The sequence below is a fragment of the Gasterosteus aculeatus genome, chromosome 15 (genome assembly GCF_964276395.1).
Source record: "Gasterosteus aculeatus chromosome 15, fGasAcu3.hap1.1, whole genome shotgun sequence".
In the NCBI taxonomy this organism is placed as follows: Eukaryota; Metazoa; Chordata; class Actinopteri; order Perciformes; family Gasterosteidae; genus Gasterosteus; species Gasterosteus aculeatus.
This window is the reverse complement of record NC_135703.1, coordinates 5,815,663-5,832,024: the sequence shown is the minus strand read 5'-3', so window position 1 is coordinate 5,832,024 and position 16,362 is coordinate 5,815,663. Positions and strand designations below refer to the sequence as shown.

Genomic DNA, 16,362 nt, shown 5'->3' with positions numbered 1-16,362 from the left:
AAAAACTGTTACAAACTGTACCATTTATTATGAAATTTATGGCACAATATACACTGAAAAAAGCGTAACAAAGCTGTTGTTCATTTAATGTGTTTTTTTTCATTCCAATGAATAAAAAAAATTACTTTGCTCTATTAAACTAAACTTTTTTATTTATGGGTTAGGGTTTAATTGAATATTTTACTTTACTACAATGTAAACTGATAGCAAGGCACCAAACTGATTTTTTTTATTTTAATCAAAGCATTTTTATTAGATTGAGTGATTCGCGCATGCGCATTTTTTAAAAAGTTCTGGCGGAAACTTATTTCCACCTCAATCTTCCATTGCAGAAGACGTTGTGAAAAATATCAGACCCCACGGCATTTTGGTAACGTTAAGGTAAGTCATTACGATTTTTAAAGATGACTGGGCGAAAATGTTAGCCCGCAGACAAAGTGTCTGTCTAAGTGTCTTAAGTATTTGCTTTTGTGGGCAATTAATCGTGCGGCTAGGGTTGGCGCTGGGGGGAGGGGGTTCGCCGTTCGGGAGGGAGGCGAGTGAGGTGGGAGCAGATGGCGGCAGTGTTCCAGTCGACGTTTACATTCTGAAAAGCGTATATACGGCGTTAGCGCGTAGCTAACTACCTAGCTAAAACTATATACGGCGTTAGCACGTGGCTAACTAGCTAGCTAACACTATACACGGCGTTAGCATCGTAGCTAACTATCTAGCTAACACTATACATGGCGTTAGTACGTGGCTAACTAGCTAGCTAACACTATACACGGCGTTAGCACGTGTTATTGCTTACTGTGCTGTATTTTCTCGTTTTGGTAAAGCTAAACTGACCTGTGTAATAATGAAGCAACTTAAATAATGTCTTTTCAGGTATTTTATTTCATAGGCATAGTAAATCCGATTTAAAAAGAACAGAAGGCATAATAATGTTTTGTCATTTTTAAACTGTATTAAGATGTAGTTCATGTAACATTGAGAATATCCATCATTAAAACGTTTTTTTCTCTTAATTTAAGGAGAGCTGCCACAAGATCCACTGTGTTCCTGCTGTGCAACCACCAGTTTGGAAGTCCCTCATCTTATTGTAGTAAGTTCTGAGTACAATATCATGAGTGTATTTGTGATAATTAGATCACTCTCCTAAAACCGTCCTTTCCTCTGCCTTTTTATTTTTCCTCAGTTATCCATGTATGTGGAAGTGTAAACTACAGAAAAACAACAACCGTCAAACAATAAAAGAAAAGATGGCAAAGACGTTTGGATACCGTAGACAAGAAATAGTGCATAAGCAGCCGAGCATTGAAGACATGTTGACAAGATGGCCAGCACTTTTTCAGATGGAGGAGGTATGTTTTCAGATGCAAGGCACTGTAAGCCTATTTTTGCGAGGAGAGGGACTTAATATATTTGTTAATACCAATGGTGTTCATGAGCATTCATGAAAGATGATTTTTTTAACCTTAAAAACTTTGGTCTTTTCAGAGGAGAATTTATTTAATACACTTTTTAAAAGTTCTTTCTGCGTGCTCTGTTATTGTTTCTCCAGATTAATGCTGAGTTCATGCGGGTGACAACAGTACCCTTGGAGACAAAGTTCTTAGCGCAGTTGGACAAGCACACGTCAAAACTGCTGGAGGTCATCAGGAGCAAGGGAGGGCGTGTGAAAGAGCTGACCAAGGCAACTTTGCAGGTTTTAGATGAGGTATCTATTTATGAATTGGTTCTTAATGCGATCCATAGTTGAATAGTTGGTGTGTATGTGCTTTTATTAATACCTATATTTCCTCAGACCGTGGACATCACAATTAGAAGAGAGTGCATCTTCAAATCTTTGATCTACCTGGGTGAACCTCTTCATCATCTCATTAAAGACTGCCAGGTAAGGGCATCTCCCTCACTAACACAAACAATATCTATATACCAACTTTGCTTCAACAATGATGTTCAGCATTGACATGCATTGTCTTCAGGAAATGTTCTTTCCAATTGTCCTCATTTCTTGTTTTTTTGTGTGTGCAGGAAAATGAAGCAGCCATGGTAATCGTCAGTGGAAACGAGGACATTAAAATCGTCATTGACGGAACAGAGGTCCTCAGAGAGGTGCCCACAATAGCAACGGCTGTTGCTATGTTCTTCGGGCTCACCTATGTTCTCAACATGAAATATCCCAAAAATATGCACTATACCCTTGAGTTTGTGCAAAAGGTCCTGATGAAGCTTGGTGAAAAAAATTCATAGGCTGAGTACCCAGCTTGGCAGCCAAGAGTAGGCACAGTAGAGTTCCACTGTTAGGCCTAATTTAATGGCATTTCTACAACCAAGACTTTGTACCGTTTTATCTGGGGTTGGTGTTTGAAACACTTGCACAACTACATTTCTGCTACAGTATGGACAAAAGAATCTGCCTAAGGTTTCACAGGCACAAGTGGGTATTGTGCTGGAGAGCACTGATTTGTTTATTGCAGGATTTTCTGACCAAGAGGATCAGGAGCTACCTCACTCGTTTGCAAGTTATGGAACTGATGACGTTCACACACATCACTTTTGATTTTAAGGAATAATTCCTCTCTGACTGTATTACATTGCATTTTCAAATGGTCACTGTTCAGTGAGAAAAATGTTCCCAAATGCTGTTGGTTTACTTGAAAATGCATGTCTTCATTACTGTTTGTGTTTGAGATGTGATGGTTGAGAAGCACTGGTTTATGTTAATACAATGAGATGTTGCTGTTGTATTTGAGGGGAAACAACATCATTGAGAAGGACTGTTTTTAAGGTGGGACTATGTTGAAAAAAATGTTCATTCAACAATAAATGTGTTGAAAAGGAATGGCTTCTGAGTTTAAATCAAAATGTATTAAAATATCTTTTTTTAATTCAGGTCTATAAATATTAAAGTATCACTTTAAATTTTTATTTGAGACAACTTAAAAAAATAGTTTTCTCCGATATTCAAAAGTTGTTTAAATGAATTTAAAATAATCAGGTTTAACAAAGTAGATTATTTACATTAAGCAATAAAACCAATGTATTTATTTTAATTTAGGAAAATCTGAAATAATTGCTTTGGTTCAACCTTCAGAAATGGGTTTACACGAAGTTAAATATTTCAGGTCAAATCAAATGAATTATTTATATTGTATAACACTAGAATATTAGTTGTGATCGATTACCTCAATTTTTCTAATTTGAGCCAATGTTAGATTTTTTTCAGTGTACTTACATTACATACATTTCCATGTTATACTGTGACTTTCATAACGACATTTTAAATGTATACTTGTGCACAGCTCATCGCATCCCATTGAGTGCTACAGCTTGTTTTAAGTCCTTTTCCCAGGAAATATCAGATCGAGTGAAAACCGCTAAACCAAGAAACAAGACTAAAGTCCAGCTGTGATTGTCTCAGGAACAACGATGCTTTGAGCTGAATGCCGTAGTCAAGTTAGCTCATAGTGGTTTATTGTTAATTATTTTTTAATTAGTTAATATGTAAACATGTGCTTAATAGTGCCAAACAAAAGGCACAGCTGATGGTCTGTACACGTGCGTACGTTATTAATATGGAGCTAGATGAGAAGTAAAGAGTTCACTAAGGGTTAGAATGTACTGAGGGGTATATTGTAAGACATTTAAATAAAAAATATACAAAATAGAAAACAAGCAGGAGGACATATCATTGGATTTCATAGTCTTGTGAATATGAGAAAAATGTCATGGCAATCCATCCAGCATCCAGATGCTTCAGTCTGACCCCAGAGGTGACCTCGTGGATTGAACTCTGTCACCTGCCTCTGGCGCTGCCACAAAGGTGCAAAACTTTATATGTGATAAAAAATGGACTATATCTGCACTGAAACAAGTTTGGTGGGACAAAAAAAGTCATTTACCTTGAGCTACAGTATGTAACCCAAATACTGGGTGAAAAGAACGAACGGCTGAACCGATGAGAGAGCGAAGGTTCACGTTGAAGTGGCCCCCCATCAGATCTTTACACTTTACTTTTGTCCTGTTGAACACACATTTTACTGTGGCTGACGGAGAAGCGACTCCCTTCGGCAGACGGAGCTCGTCGTTAGGCCCCCGCTGGTAAACCTGTGACTGAATGCAGAAGACGGCGGTGGTCGCTGCGCCTCGCGTTGAGCGTCTCGGCTCACTGCCGTGGCCCACGGTTACAAATCACATCATCAGCTGTCTGAGCACCAACGGCCTCCTCTTCTCCCCCCAGATTGATGGTGAAATGGAGGAAAAATCAATGGCTTCCTCTCGTCACAAAGAGCCAGCTCTGTCATGTTTGGGAGTTTGACGTGTCCCTCTCTCTCTCTCTCTCTCTCTCTCTCTCTCTCTCTTCTCTCCACGCTGGCAAATGGAGAAAAGCCGAGTTCGGACAAATTGACAGATGTGAATAGACTGGAGTGTTTCAAGTCAATTTGAGGGCCGATTTCAATCGTCTGGAGACGATCACAGTGATCAGGTTGAGTCTGGGAAGATCCCGTGTAGGTGACCCAGTGTGTAGCAGCAGTCAGTTTGGTTACCAGTCCCCCCCCTCAGGAGTCTCCCTCCATCACTTCATCCTTATCACCACCGTGACACGCTGCAGCTGTGAAGCAAGCTTTCCATTCACGCAAGCATCACTGAGCTTTTTTCTTTTCTTTTCTTCTTTCACGCAGACTCACATTCCGCCCTAATGGGAAATTCAAATATCACATATCAGCTCAATGCAATATTCACTTAGCGGGAGATAACGCTCCTATTGATGTGTGCCATGTATCCAGTTCAGATGAGGCACGGTTGAGTCTCTGACACCAGATCTGACTTGTGAAACTCGGTGTATAAATCCTGTGTGGAGCTTTGTGTGCCGGCTGTTCTTTCACTCTGTGTGCGTCGGTCCTCTTGTGTGTTTGAGCGCGAGTAAATTCCAGGGGCATCTTCGCTTGTCCTGCTTCTTTTCCCCACGTCTTCACACCAGCACCATCCCTTTTCATCTCTGCTGGCATTCTAATCAGAGCGTTACGAGCTTCAGCGGGTGAAGTACGCAGAAAGTTGTGTTTCCTGACAGCCAATAAAAACCGTATAATCTCCCTGATTCAAGTGGCCCATTTAAAAAAAAAAAAGAACTAACTAGTGCTATCACTCAGACCAACCCCCTTCCCTTTTTTCTCTAATGCCCTTTTTTTATTTAATATATAGCCCATGAAAAATGAGAGACTCCCGCTTCACCGTGTAGATATTTTGTTGCTGATGATGCGAGACGAATTTCCATCACAGCTTTGTTTCCAGCGGGTGAGCGGATAATCTTTTACAGCGCGGGGAGGGAGGGCACAGCGCCCATCAATCTCCGGGGCAGGAAAACCGCCGCCGCGCGGTGGGCCGGCTCGACACGACCAGAACGCGACCGCACCCCGCTCAGGGTCAGGGGCCACCGGGGGGGGGAGGGGCCCGCGTGGCCACACTGGAAGCTCACTCACGGAGCAGCCACCTCCCAAACCTTCCGTTAACCTCCAGGAAAGGTGCTTCACTTCCGTTCCATTATTCCTGTCATTGTTATTATGTCGTTTTTTCTAACGAGGCGGTCACATCCGAGGGAGCAGCATCGCCCCTTCCCCCCCCCCCCCCCCCCCCCAACCGTCGACAGCTGCTCCTTTTGTCGACACAAAGCCGCTCCTGAGGTTTCACCCCTCTGTGCCTCTCGGCCGCGTGCTTTGGGTGTTCTGAGGCAAACGGTTTCAGCTTTAGCCGTGGCGTCCTGCCCAGGCAGCCTCTTGAGAAGGGGGGGGGGGCCCCGGTGGCCCTGGTGGCCCCTCTCCCGCCCCGGTGAAGTGGCCCTGCGGGCGCGCCGCGCCTTGCTCTCCTGATCCCCGCCGCGGAGGAGAGTCTGCCGTTGCTGATTGACAATGATGGGAAGTGGCAGAATCGATGGGAGACAACGGGAGGGAGGCATGTGAAAAATTCTCCCGGTGCTTCCAGTCACAGGCCGGGGGAGGGAGGGGTTGGGGGAAGGGGGGCGGGGGGGGCCTCCGGCACCCCTCACCTGTCATCCTCGCCGCACCCGGATTAGACGCCGTGACAGCAGGAGCAGCCTGCAAGAGGAAGACGCTATGTGGCCGTCGTCTCCGCTGACGGCCTGGAAATGCTGCTCCTCCTGCACACTTTACACAACGCGTTTGTGGCCTCACGCGCACACACACACACCCGCCCTTCAATTGGGACAAGATAGGACAGTCAAACGAAAGGACGTGAGACATAGCATAAGCTGAGAGGAGCTGACTGCACGGCCACGAATGAGCCGTTTTTAAAATAGCAGTTGTGCTTGGGTCTCTTTGTGGGTCTGTTTGTGCGTCTGTGGGGCTGCTTGTGTGTGCAGCAGCAGCGGATGCAGGTGCAGGTGTTGTGACAGGACGGGCCCCCTCCATTCTCTAATTGATCAGCAAAAGATGCACATGAAGGAGACGTTAAAGCAAAATGAAGTCATAACAGTGGATTGAGACATTTATTAAGTCTGACGAAAGGCCCTCAGAAACGTTGAGATTGTTTATTGATTTTTGTGTTTTGGCTGGCTGCACAGGAGTAATCGCTCGTGCTGCCGCTGAGGCCACGGGTCTCGGGTGCAGCCAAATGTTCGATGGAGGCGCTTACTTCCTCTTGAAGGAGGCAACTTCAACCAGCAGAGAACACAGAGCCTTCATTACCTCCTTTGTACGAGGGCCGTGACCTGAAAGGCTGCCAGTTAGGAATGCCAACCGCTGTCACGTGAAGTCACTGTTGTATTGGATTTGTATACCGAGTGGAAAAAGTAGCGTGTTCTCAGAAGGCCGTAGATGTACCCACAGGAAAGCTGCTCCTGGAAAGCCGTTCACACTAAAAGAAAGTCCACGTAACGCGTGTGTGTCTTTCAGTGTGGCAACACGCTCGAATGTATTATGTGGTTTATTATTTTTCATTTATCAGCATTACTGCAATATCATACAGCCAAGGTGTCGAAAGGCAGAAGAATCTTTTAGATAAAAAATACCCTGCTTCACGAGTGTGTGTGTGTGTGTGTGTGTACGCAGCGTGTTGCTGGTGAGTGTTAGGTAGGGTTCAACCATACTGGTGACATCAATCTGCCTGCTCTTTATTAGACGGAGCAGTGAGCTGTAACTGACTGCATTGTCCACAGATGGACTGGGGCCCGCAGCACACGGGGCCCTGGTCAGCCACCCTGACAATACAATCAATAACCACACACTCATTACGGGAGCCCTGCCTGTCTTCTACTGCCTTCCTGCGCCGTGGAGCCTCCCTCCATTCTTCACCATACCTTAACCCCCCCCCCCACACACTCCCCTTTCACTTTATATTTCAACCTCTTTACAGTTTCCACTACATATTTGACTTTGAGTTTGTTCGTCATTTAGTTTTTGCCCTCAAATCACATCAAAATCTGAAACAGGATCGGGCGCGGAGACACTTAGACGTCCCGGCTGGAGCTGCTCGGGCTGCTGCAGTATTCAGTGGTCCGGCCGGACAGCAGTGGATGACAGTGATCCAGCATGGAGCCGGGGGCCTATAAATGGTAATGCCCTCCACTTGCCTTCCTCATAAAGCATAATAAAAGGAGGTTATAAATCCAACCAATTAGCTGCGTCCATCAGTCGCCTTAATTGGAGTGTCGTGACTGGCTAGGGGATGACCTTGTGTGCCAGAGAGCCAAGACGGACGAGGGGGCCGGGGGGGGGGGGGGGGGGGGTGGGGTTCTATGTGGATGTGGAGGACTTGGGCTTCTTTAAATCAACTGTATCTAACAGGCCATACTGTAGTTGAGGGCGGAGCCATATGGCGGTAAAATGTGTATGCTGACTCGCCTCGTAGGTGTTGGCAGTTTAAATGTGTGTTTTTTTTTAAATGCTTCAGTCCAGGCCGGTAATAATAGTTATAACACAAATGACAATGTAGCTAAAGAAAATGCTGTATTTCTCTGAAAAATAGACGCCAAACATACCTATTTTTTCACATACCAATACAAGACTATTGGCCAAGGCATGAAGAGGAAATCTTGGATCATAACAGGCATAAAATACAGGTAGCAGCTGAATTATTGTAATCGAAAGGCAGCATATCGAAAGATCTACTTCACTGCCACTGGCCGTGTGGCAGTAGACATCTTGTGGCCCTCCGTCCCCGTGTGGGTTTGGCCCCCGGCACCTCTCGCCTCTCACCACCTCAGTCAAGCCTCCCTCTGTGGCCACTCAAACCCGGGACGACAGCTTCCGCTGCGAACGTCCACTATCTCGTGACACCGCTCCACCCGAGAGGAAACGTTGAACCCGTTGCAGGACGCTGACGTGTCCTCTCTCCCCGCTCCCTATCCCGAGAAGACCGGTTTAACCGAGCGGGATGTCAAGAGAATTGTTTCCCTCCAGCTCACCGAAGGGCCGCCGACAGCCGTTTCCTTTCTCTCCCACCGTCCGGAGATAGTTCAGTCAACAGGCTTTGAACTGCAGATAAGGGAGGAAGAGGATGAACCCGGGGGGTTGGTTGGTTGGCGTAGCGCGCGCGGGGCAGAGGCACAGTAGCAGAAGGGACCTGCGTGGAAAACAGGTGTATGGGAACTGGAGAGGTCCAGGTAAGATAACACCTGGGATGAACTGTCCAGGTTGCAGTACTCTCTTAGCTGCGTGTGGTTTTTTGTAGATTTTTGTGCTCACACATAATACCATGATGCCCAGTCGTATCTCCTGTGACAGCACACGTCCGAGCCCCACATCGTCCCGTTCTCTTCCGTCCTGTGTTTTATGAATGCAAAAAGATGGGCTAGAGGAAATTAATTTCCAATAAACGTTTGACAGAGTGGCTTTTGTTTTGTCGTCTCTCGCGCACGCGGTTTTTGCATACCCTTGCCAGGTGTTGTGCGACGCGAACCCCACGCGGGCCCCCGTGCTCTGCGGAAAGGTGCGCGATGAAAGGCCCGTCAAAGGGTCCATTGAGATCCAGCCACGGGCAGGACAGAGGGCCGCAGTGTGGGCCGTGGAAATGTGACACCCTCTGACAGAAGCTCCACACAGCCCGCTCAGGGCCACGCTGACAGCATCGCTCGCAGGAGATCAGGCGCTCTCTCGTTCACTTCCACCGACTCTCTACCCGCTGACCCCGGGCAGGAGGACCGGAGGAGAGACGGCGAAAGAGATGTTCACAGTCAGAGAGAGAGGGATCGCCCTGAGAAGAACACGGTGGCCAAGGCGGTCTAAAGTTCACCCGGGGTAAAAGAAATAAATGGACGAACCCTCTGAGCGGTTCTGGGATGTTTTTTTTTTTTTTTTATATTTGAAAAAAGAACAATTGAGACAACACATTTTGCAGTGGACTGACCTTGGACATGCTATTGACTATATTCTATCTTATAAGTACAGTATAAGAACAAACAAAGTTAATCCTGGTGTCAATCAATCCAACCTCAAAGGACAACTATTCCTTTTTTCTGAGAGTGTAAATACTGTGGTAACTTATGTGATTATTTAATTTAATTTAATCACATTTAAAAAGAAAGAATTTAACATGGTTTGATGGTTCTGCAGAATGAGCACTTTTAATGTGAGTTATTTAAGTATATCTTAAAGCAAACAATCTGAAAAAAAATGTTTGATTTTTTGATGTTGATACTTTGCTATTTTGATTAAGTAAAAGTAGCAGCACCACAGCTATATGTAGAAGTTCAAATAAATGAAAGACCCGAGTCCTGAGCCATGCTAGTGTGGAGGACACGAGCCCAGTGATAATGCACTGTATTGCAAAAGATCCTGCTGTTTATAAAGGTTTTTTAGGATCACTGTCATGAATATCATTTCTGCGCAGATAAAAATAGAACTTCAAACCGCTTATTCGTCATACAGGGTCGCCGGGGGGGCTGGAGTCAATCCCAGCTAACTAAAATAGAAGTATGTTTTAATTATAAGCAGTGTCTGGTCTAAGACTGTGGTGATGCTCTTCTCACTTCCCTCAAATATGCTAAACCTCCACGTCTATATATATATATATATATATATATATAATACATAAAAAAAGAGATACAACAATATTTCAGAATATATCTATATATATTTTTGTCTACTTCACGTGATGAAAACAAAACTAATGAATTCCTCAGTTGTCATTAATAATGCGAACACCATCCAAACCCCAAACTTGATTGCACTGTCCTGGCCATTGAAGCTCATCACTTTCTAAAGACGCGGCCCTAAATGACACGTGTTGTTCGTGTTGGTTGTTGCCCGGTGATATATTGCATCGGCGGAGCGGAGCAGTTGTCTGTGCTCTGCACCTGCACCGACCATTCAGCCCGAGGTCTATAAATCCATAACGCCGCGAGGAATCAGGGAGCTGCAACGTTCCCCGGCCTGCTCTCTCGAGCCCGGCTTCGCCTCCTCTGTCACCTCGCACCCTGTGAACCCTCTGATGTGCCGTTTTTGGTTCGCCCACATATGTGTTTGGCTTCGCCGTGCAACCTTTGCAAGCGGCGGCGGCTTTGATAAGTTGCCCTCACAGCACGCGTGGTGCTGCCCCACCTGACCCTCCACCCCGCCTGCTTTATTCTACGTCAACCCAACCCCCCCCCCCCAACAAGCACGAGGCAGCGGGCTGTGCATATACAAATCACCACGGCCTTGTTAGCATAGTTTAGTGAAGATGTCAGCTTTACGGGGGCCAGGATGTTTGCTATGCGTGTCAGGGACGGCGGGGGAGGGGCTGACGTGGGGGCAAGGGAGGGGGGGCAACGTAAATTTAGGTCTAAGGTACGGGGGAGAGGGGAAACAACAAGCCCGGACCTCTGTGGAGCCTCCCTGTGTGATTTAACAGTACGATTGAAACTCAGAGAATGAGATCCGTCAAATAAAAAACAGCTCCATGTTTTCTGAAACGTCATAAACAATAATTTGATCATACATCACTGAAGATGCCTTTTCCCCGCATGTGCTCATAATCAAAACGACGATAAATGGACATTTGCTTATGACTATTGTTTTGTGCGTGAGTGAGTGTGTGTGTGTGTGTGTGTGTGTGCCGGCATCATTAGATTGTTAATCTCATTTCCTTTCTGATGATTGAAAATGGAGAGAGGCTCTGAGTTTATCAGGCAGATAAATGGACGGCCCATCCTCTGAGAAGATCTAATCTGCCATGCGTCAAGGCTCGGGTTCACCTGCAGCTGGATAATAACCGTGTCGAAGGGCACAGATGATTTAGGAGAGCCCGGCTCTTTGTTTGCCTTTCCAAACACCTGATGGTTTCATTAATTAACCGGCCACAATTAGCGGTCCACGTGGCTCCGAGGTGGTGGGCTCCTTCAAGAGAAATGTGATATATAAAACAGGCAGGGAGGAGCTCCATTAGAGCTGACCTTTTCTGTGAAATTACTGATATTTGAGATTTAATTCAGAATTCAATGAAAACTTCATCGTTATCCTCATAGCCGAGGCCCTTTCTGTCTCCAGTCTGAAATGGGGTCTCCCGCAGCCTGTGGGTCGTTAATTATGATCTTTATAAATTAAATTAGGAGGATGTCACTGCTTGATTTTTTTTATCTTCCTGTCCTACAGGTTTAAAGAGTAGATAAGATATTTATCACCTCTTGACTGATCTCCTTCATTATAAATATAAAATGTATCAAATTCCCAATCGGCTTTTCCTTCGAGTCTGCTTTCAGTTATAAGGACAACATTTACTACACATTATCAAAATAAATTGAAAGTTTCCTTGTGGGCTCATTTGAACAAATGGCCTTTCTTCCTCTGAGGCCCAAAACAACCTCAGCTATTCACCCGATAGGTAAAATATTCAGCGACTCTAGTTGCCTTTGACATGTGACAGATATGGACGCAGGGACTGAAAAGACAATGTAATTTTGAAGGTATCCATCCTGATAAAAGCGCCTTTGGCGAGATTAAGTGCAGCGTATTGTTAGACAGCGACGCTTTAAGACGCATAATACTGATCATTTGGGGAGGTAGAACTGAGAGTTCTGTCTTTCCAACCTCGCGTTTCCTTTTTACTCCCTTTTGTCGTTTCTCTCCGGCTTTCTAACTTACTCATCGTCTCTCGTTGCCGCCTCGCGGTTCGACTCAGACGCCTGCTTTCCTCACACACACACACACACGTACACAAAAACACACACAGTCACTGCCAGCCCGCGTGCATTTATTTATTCGTTATATTTCCTAATTCGGTTTGACGAATGAGTGACAGCTTGACACTTCATTCGGCAAGATTAATAGAACGACACAATATTTACGTGCCAGAGACAGCCAATTATCCCACCATCTATCATCCAGATTATCTTTCTGATTGAAAACTACTCGTCCATGTAATCGGAATTATTTGGAATTAGAAGGGAATTTATGGCTTCTTGTGTCACTTTTCCTGGACGGTGGTAAATTAGAAATATTGGATTCATAAAGAGAGTATAGGAGACGGGATAAATAGAGCCCTTGCATTAACGTCACTCATTTCCATTTCATTTTTTGCCACAGTGGCCGCATCTAAGTGAACGCCAACATTATCGTCACAAGTCATCGACGTGCACGGGTAAATATTTACCTTTTGCCACTGCTAATAAAAAGGTGTAGATATGTTTGATTGAGCAACGAGCGGTTTTAATCAGAGAGCAGAAGTAAACGTGTTGAACTTTGGAGACAGTAATGGATGGATCTTATCAACAAAGATATTGATCTGTGGCTGTTTTTAAATGTCCGTCTCACTGGCGACAGAAACCGACATTAGTTTACTCCTTCAACCTCTGTCCTTCAGCCTCTGTTGATTAATTTTCCCAACTCTTTCTATCTCCCCCCTACAATGCTTTGTATTCTGTTTTCATGCATCACCTTTTTGTACCGTTCTCTTATCAAACTTTTATCTCTTGATTAATTTACCTAATCCTTAATGTCTTTGCGTATTTATGTTTCATGGCACACCCATATTTCCAATCTACGTTTAACAGAACACAAAAAAACGAAATGAGATAAACCGACAGACTGTATAAGTATGTGATGTGGTTGTGAGGCTGATGTCAGATCAGTTGTGACCCAACGGATGGACGTGAACTAACAAATCTGCAGGAATCAAAGCACTCCGCTTGTGTATAGACTTTTTTTAAACAGTGATGCCTTAACTTCCAGTCGTCCTATAATGCAATCTGTTGCCATAGTGGTCAATGGCTGAAGCAATAATACATGTACCTAATATTTGATATGGTGTATGAATCGACTGAGCATTTCTCCCTGTCGTTCTTCAGTAATGAAATTTGGAAAGTGACGTTTCATCCGTTTAGTAAATCCTGGCATTCTGAACGCGTAGTACTCAGTCATTTCTTCTTTTAGAAACGGCGAGAATCGCCACACGTAACAATGTTGCTGGGGTCTGATTTTATTGGCCGGAGTGCGTTCAGACTTGTAAATGGGATTACGCCATCCCAATATAGTGCTTCAACAACCAGCTTGTTTATTTTTATCCTCCTATTAAGGGAGTTGAATCCTTAAAGGGTGCCAGAATTATCCTGCAAACCGCTGACAGGGAAAAATGAAAGGTCTCTAACGGTTATTATAAGCAATCTGTCTGCATTGAAGCACAATGTGACTGCTGCGCTTGCGATACCAACGAGGTGACCTCAGCGAGACGGGGAGGAGAGACGCGTTGAAAGTCAGACACACCGTCTGGATGGGACCACCAGGAATACACACACACCACGTTTCCACCACATCCGCCGCCAAGAGGACGCTCACGGTGGAATGTGGAGGTTTTCATTTTAATGTTTTATGGTGTTTTTGTACAATACATTGTTTAAATATTCGATGTACGTATTTAACAGTATGTGGGACAACGCTTTGTGCAAAATGATATGAAAACCGTCAAGTCAATTTGTATAAAAGCTATACAATAAGTGCATATATCAGTGCATTTTAATGTTTTGATGGTATTGAAATCTAAATGTGAGAAGCCAGATTTTCCATCGAGTTAAGTCGTTTTCTGTCCGACATTTACAGCGGATGCATGGAAAGCTAAATCCATCAAATCCATACCATCCGCTTCTCAGGGAACATGACCTACTTCCTCTCGGTTAGATGTACAGCCTTCCAAATGTGTCTTCATAAACCAATGTACAATAAGGGGTCCTAATTCGGACAGCCTGTTGCTTCCCTAAGCAGCCTGATATTTCTTTTGTTTTCTTGAATCTTTGTGTTAGAGCTTCACCACCACGCTCGAAATGAAGTGTTCACAGTGATAAAATGTTTCACGTGCATATTGTGTTTGCGTTTCATGTTTTTTTTGTTTATGTTGCTTTTCTGCAAAATATGAATTTCCTTGAGGTGCGCAGTTTGACTGTGATGCCATGGAGATCCATCAGTCCGTTTTTTTAACCGCTCGTCAGCGCTGACACACAGAGACACAGAGAGACAGACGACCCGCTGAGGCTCATCCACGCCCACGGCCAATTAAGAGCCATCGCTTAACTTCAGCTGCATGTCTTTAGACTGTGGGAGGAAGCCAGGGACGGAAACGCCACGCTGTCACGGGAAGAACACGTAAACTCCACAACAAAGTCCCGTGCAGCCCGCGAATCCAACCCTCTTGCCGTGCATGTGCGGATCATGTCACGGAGCTGCTCTTTGCTCAAATGTGTTTTTCTTCTCAGATGGCTGCAGGCTGCTGGTATTCTGGATGTATCTCATAAGTTAGCGGAGCCAAATCACTCCGCTGCTTGACTCTCTTTGGGCCCCGGGGAGCAAATTAACAGTATGGAGCACTTGGCTTCGCTGTAACCTTTCCCCATCCGAACTGACATTTGTGTTTTCCTTTGCCTTGGGCCTGTGCCTACTGAGATGCTGCATATGAAGAAAGAAAAAAAAAAAACCTGCATCCACGTGTTACTGTAAGGGTTCGTCTGTGTGGTGTGAGAACGTGTAAATGTCTATGTGTGTGTGTGTGTTGCTGTGCCAGCCAGTGCAGCTGTTGTGTGGACGAGTTTCCTCTGCTGAAACCGAGGCTTCACAACTCTGTGGTTCTCTTGGTCGTGTCGCGTTAGCGTCATACTTTCTGACACACTAGAGTACAGGTCTGTATGTCAGGAGACCCGACAGAGAGACAGAAAGATTTTTGCTGAAAACAACATGGTGAAATACATTATTTTAACTTATAACTTTGCTTATATGGCAAGAAAACTGATCCCCCAAATATTGGACAGACAAAGTGACTATTGTGACAAACTGTGTCTGGACGTTTGACGTGTGACATAACTCTTTTGACTGTGCAAGGCCATCTGACCGAGCTGTGCTCTAAATTCATGAATGATATGTGGATTGAAGGCATGTGTGATAAATTAAGTTATACTCCGAACGACATCTTTCATCAACAATCACGGAAACAGGAGAAAACATGCTTTTCCAGAGCTCAATCACACTGTGGTTCACAAGAGAAAGCGGTGAAGTGTATTTTAATAATTAACAGCCTTTCTTCCATGATGGAGCTGCGATGTCCGGCTGCGAGTCATGAAATCCTTTGGCATCGCTTTATGCAGTGGTGTAACTCAGTATGCTTGCAGTACATTAAGTTACATTTAAAAGTTACTTGTTACCCGACAACTTCTACTTTTACTTTGACAGTTATTGCTGCTAATTCATGGAAAGATTTACCACACGATACATGAAACGCGTGTAACTGTTCTTCTGAGGAGTGAAGTTCCCCAACCAGATGAAGCGGTGCCGTAGAAGTCGGAAGGAGGAAATGCGGTTGGGTGTGTGAAGCTGTGGTGGTGCTGATGGAAGAAGTGGAGCAGAGGGTCAGGAGTCCTCAGCACCTGTGTGGAAGATTAATGACCACGGAGCCAAGGAGGGAGAGACAGACAGAAAAGAGAGGAACTTTGAAACAGGCCTCGGCCTACTCGACCGCCTCAAAGGTCAGACCCGCTTGACCTTTGCTTGGGAGCTGCGATATTAACTGTGCCTGTGTGCGCTGCTGTCACCAGTGTGGGTCTTACAAAATGATCTAGAACGAACTCCCTCCAAACCAGCCTGAGAACCCGAAACAATCCCTTCACCCGGGATCATCGAGCCACATGGAAAGTCTAATACGGCGCAGTTGGTTTCATATTCAGCACAAGCTGTTGTCCCTTAGACCATAAAAGGTGCTTTCGGGCGATGAGGACAGTAGACCTTTATGATTATCTCAGTAGCATGTAGCGCCACAGAAAAGAGATATCATCATTATCTCGACACAAAGGCCGCCCTCACATTGTTGAAACAATTTGCCGGCTGTTAATGCGGGCTGTCGGAGCGGCGCGCAGGTCTAGTTCCAGGAGTTAAGTTGTAGGGGCTTCTTTCCTTTTTTTTCCTCCCT

The 16,362-nt window shown here is 45.0% G+C and overlaps 1 protein-coding gene across 1 annotated transcript; it reads left to right on the top strand.

The window, feature by feature from the left end:
- Positions 1–264: 264 nt before the first annotated feature.
- LOC120825870 (uncharacterized) lies at positions 265–2,830 on the top strand. Its single transcript, XM_078089855.1, has 6 exons — positions 265–381; positions 1,017–1,087; positions 1,181–1,346; positions 1,547–1,702; positions 1,790–1,879; positions 2,020–2,830. Exons 3-6 carry the CDS (start codon positions 1,191–1,193, stop codon positions 2,236–2,238), a joined length of 621 nt encoding a protein of 206 aa, XP_077945981.1. The 5' UTR covers positions 265–381; positions 1,017–1,087; positions 1,181–1,190; the 3' UTR covers positions 2,239–2,830.
- The last annotated feature ends 13,532 nt before the right edge of the window (positions 2,831–16,362 follow it).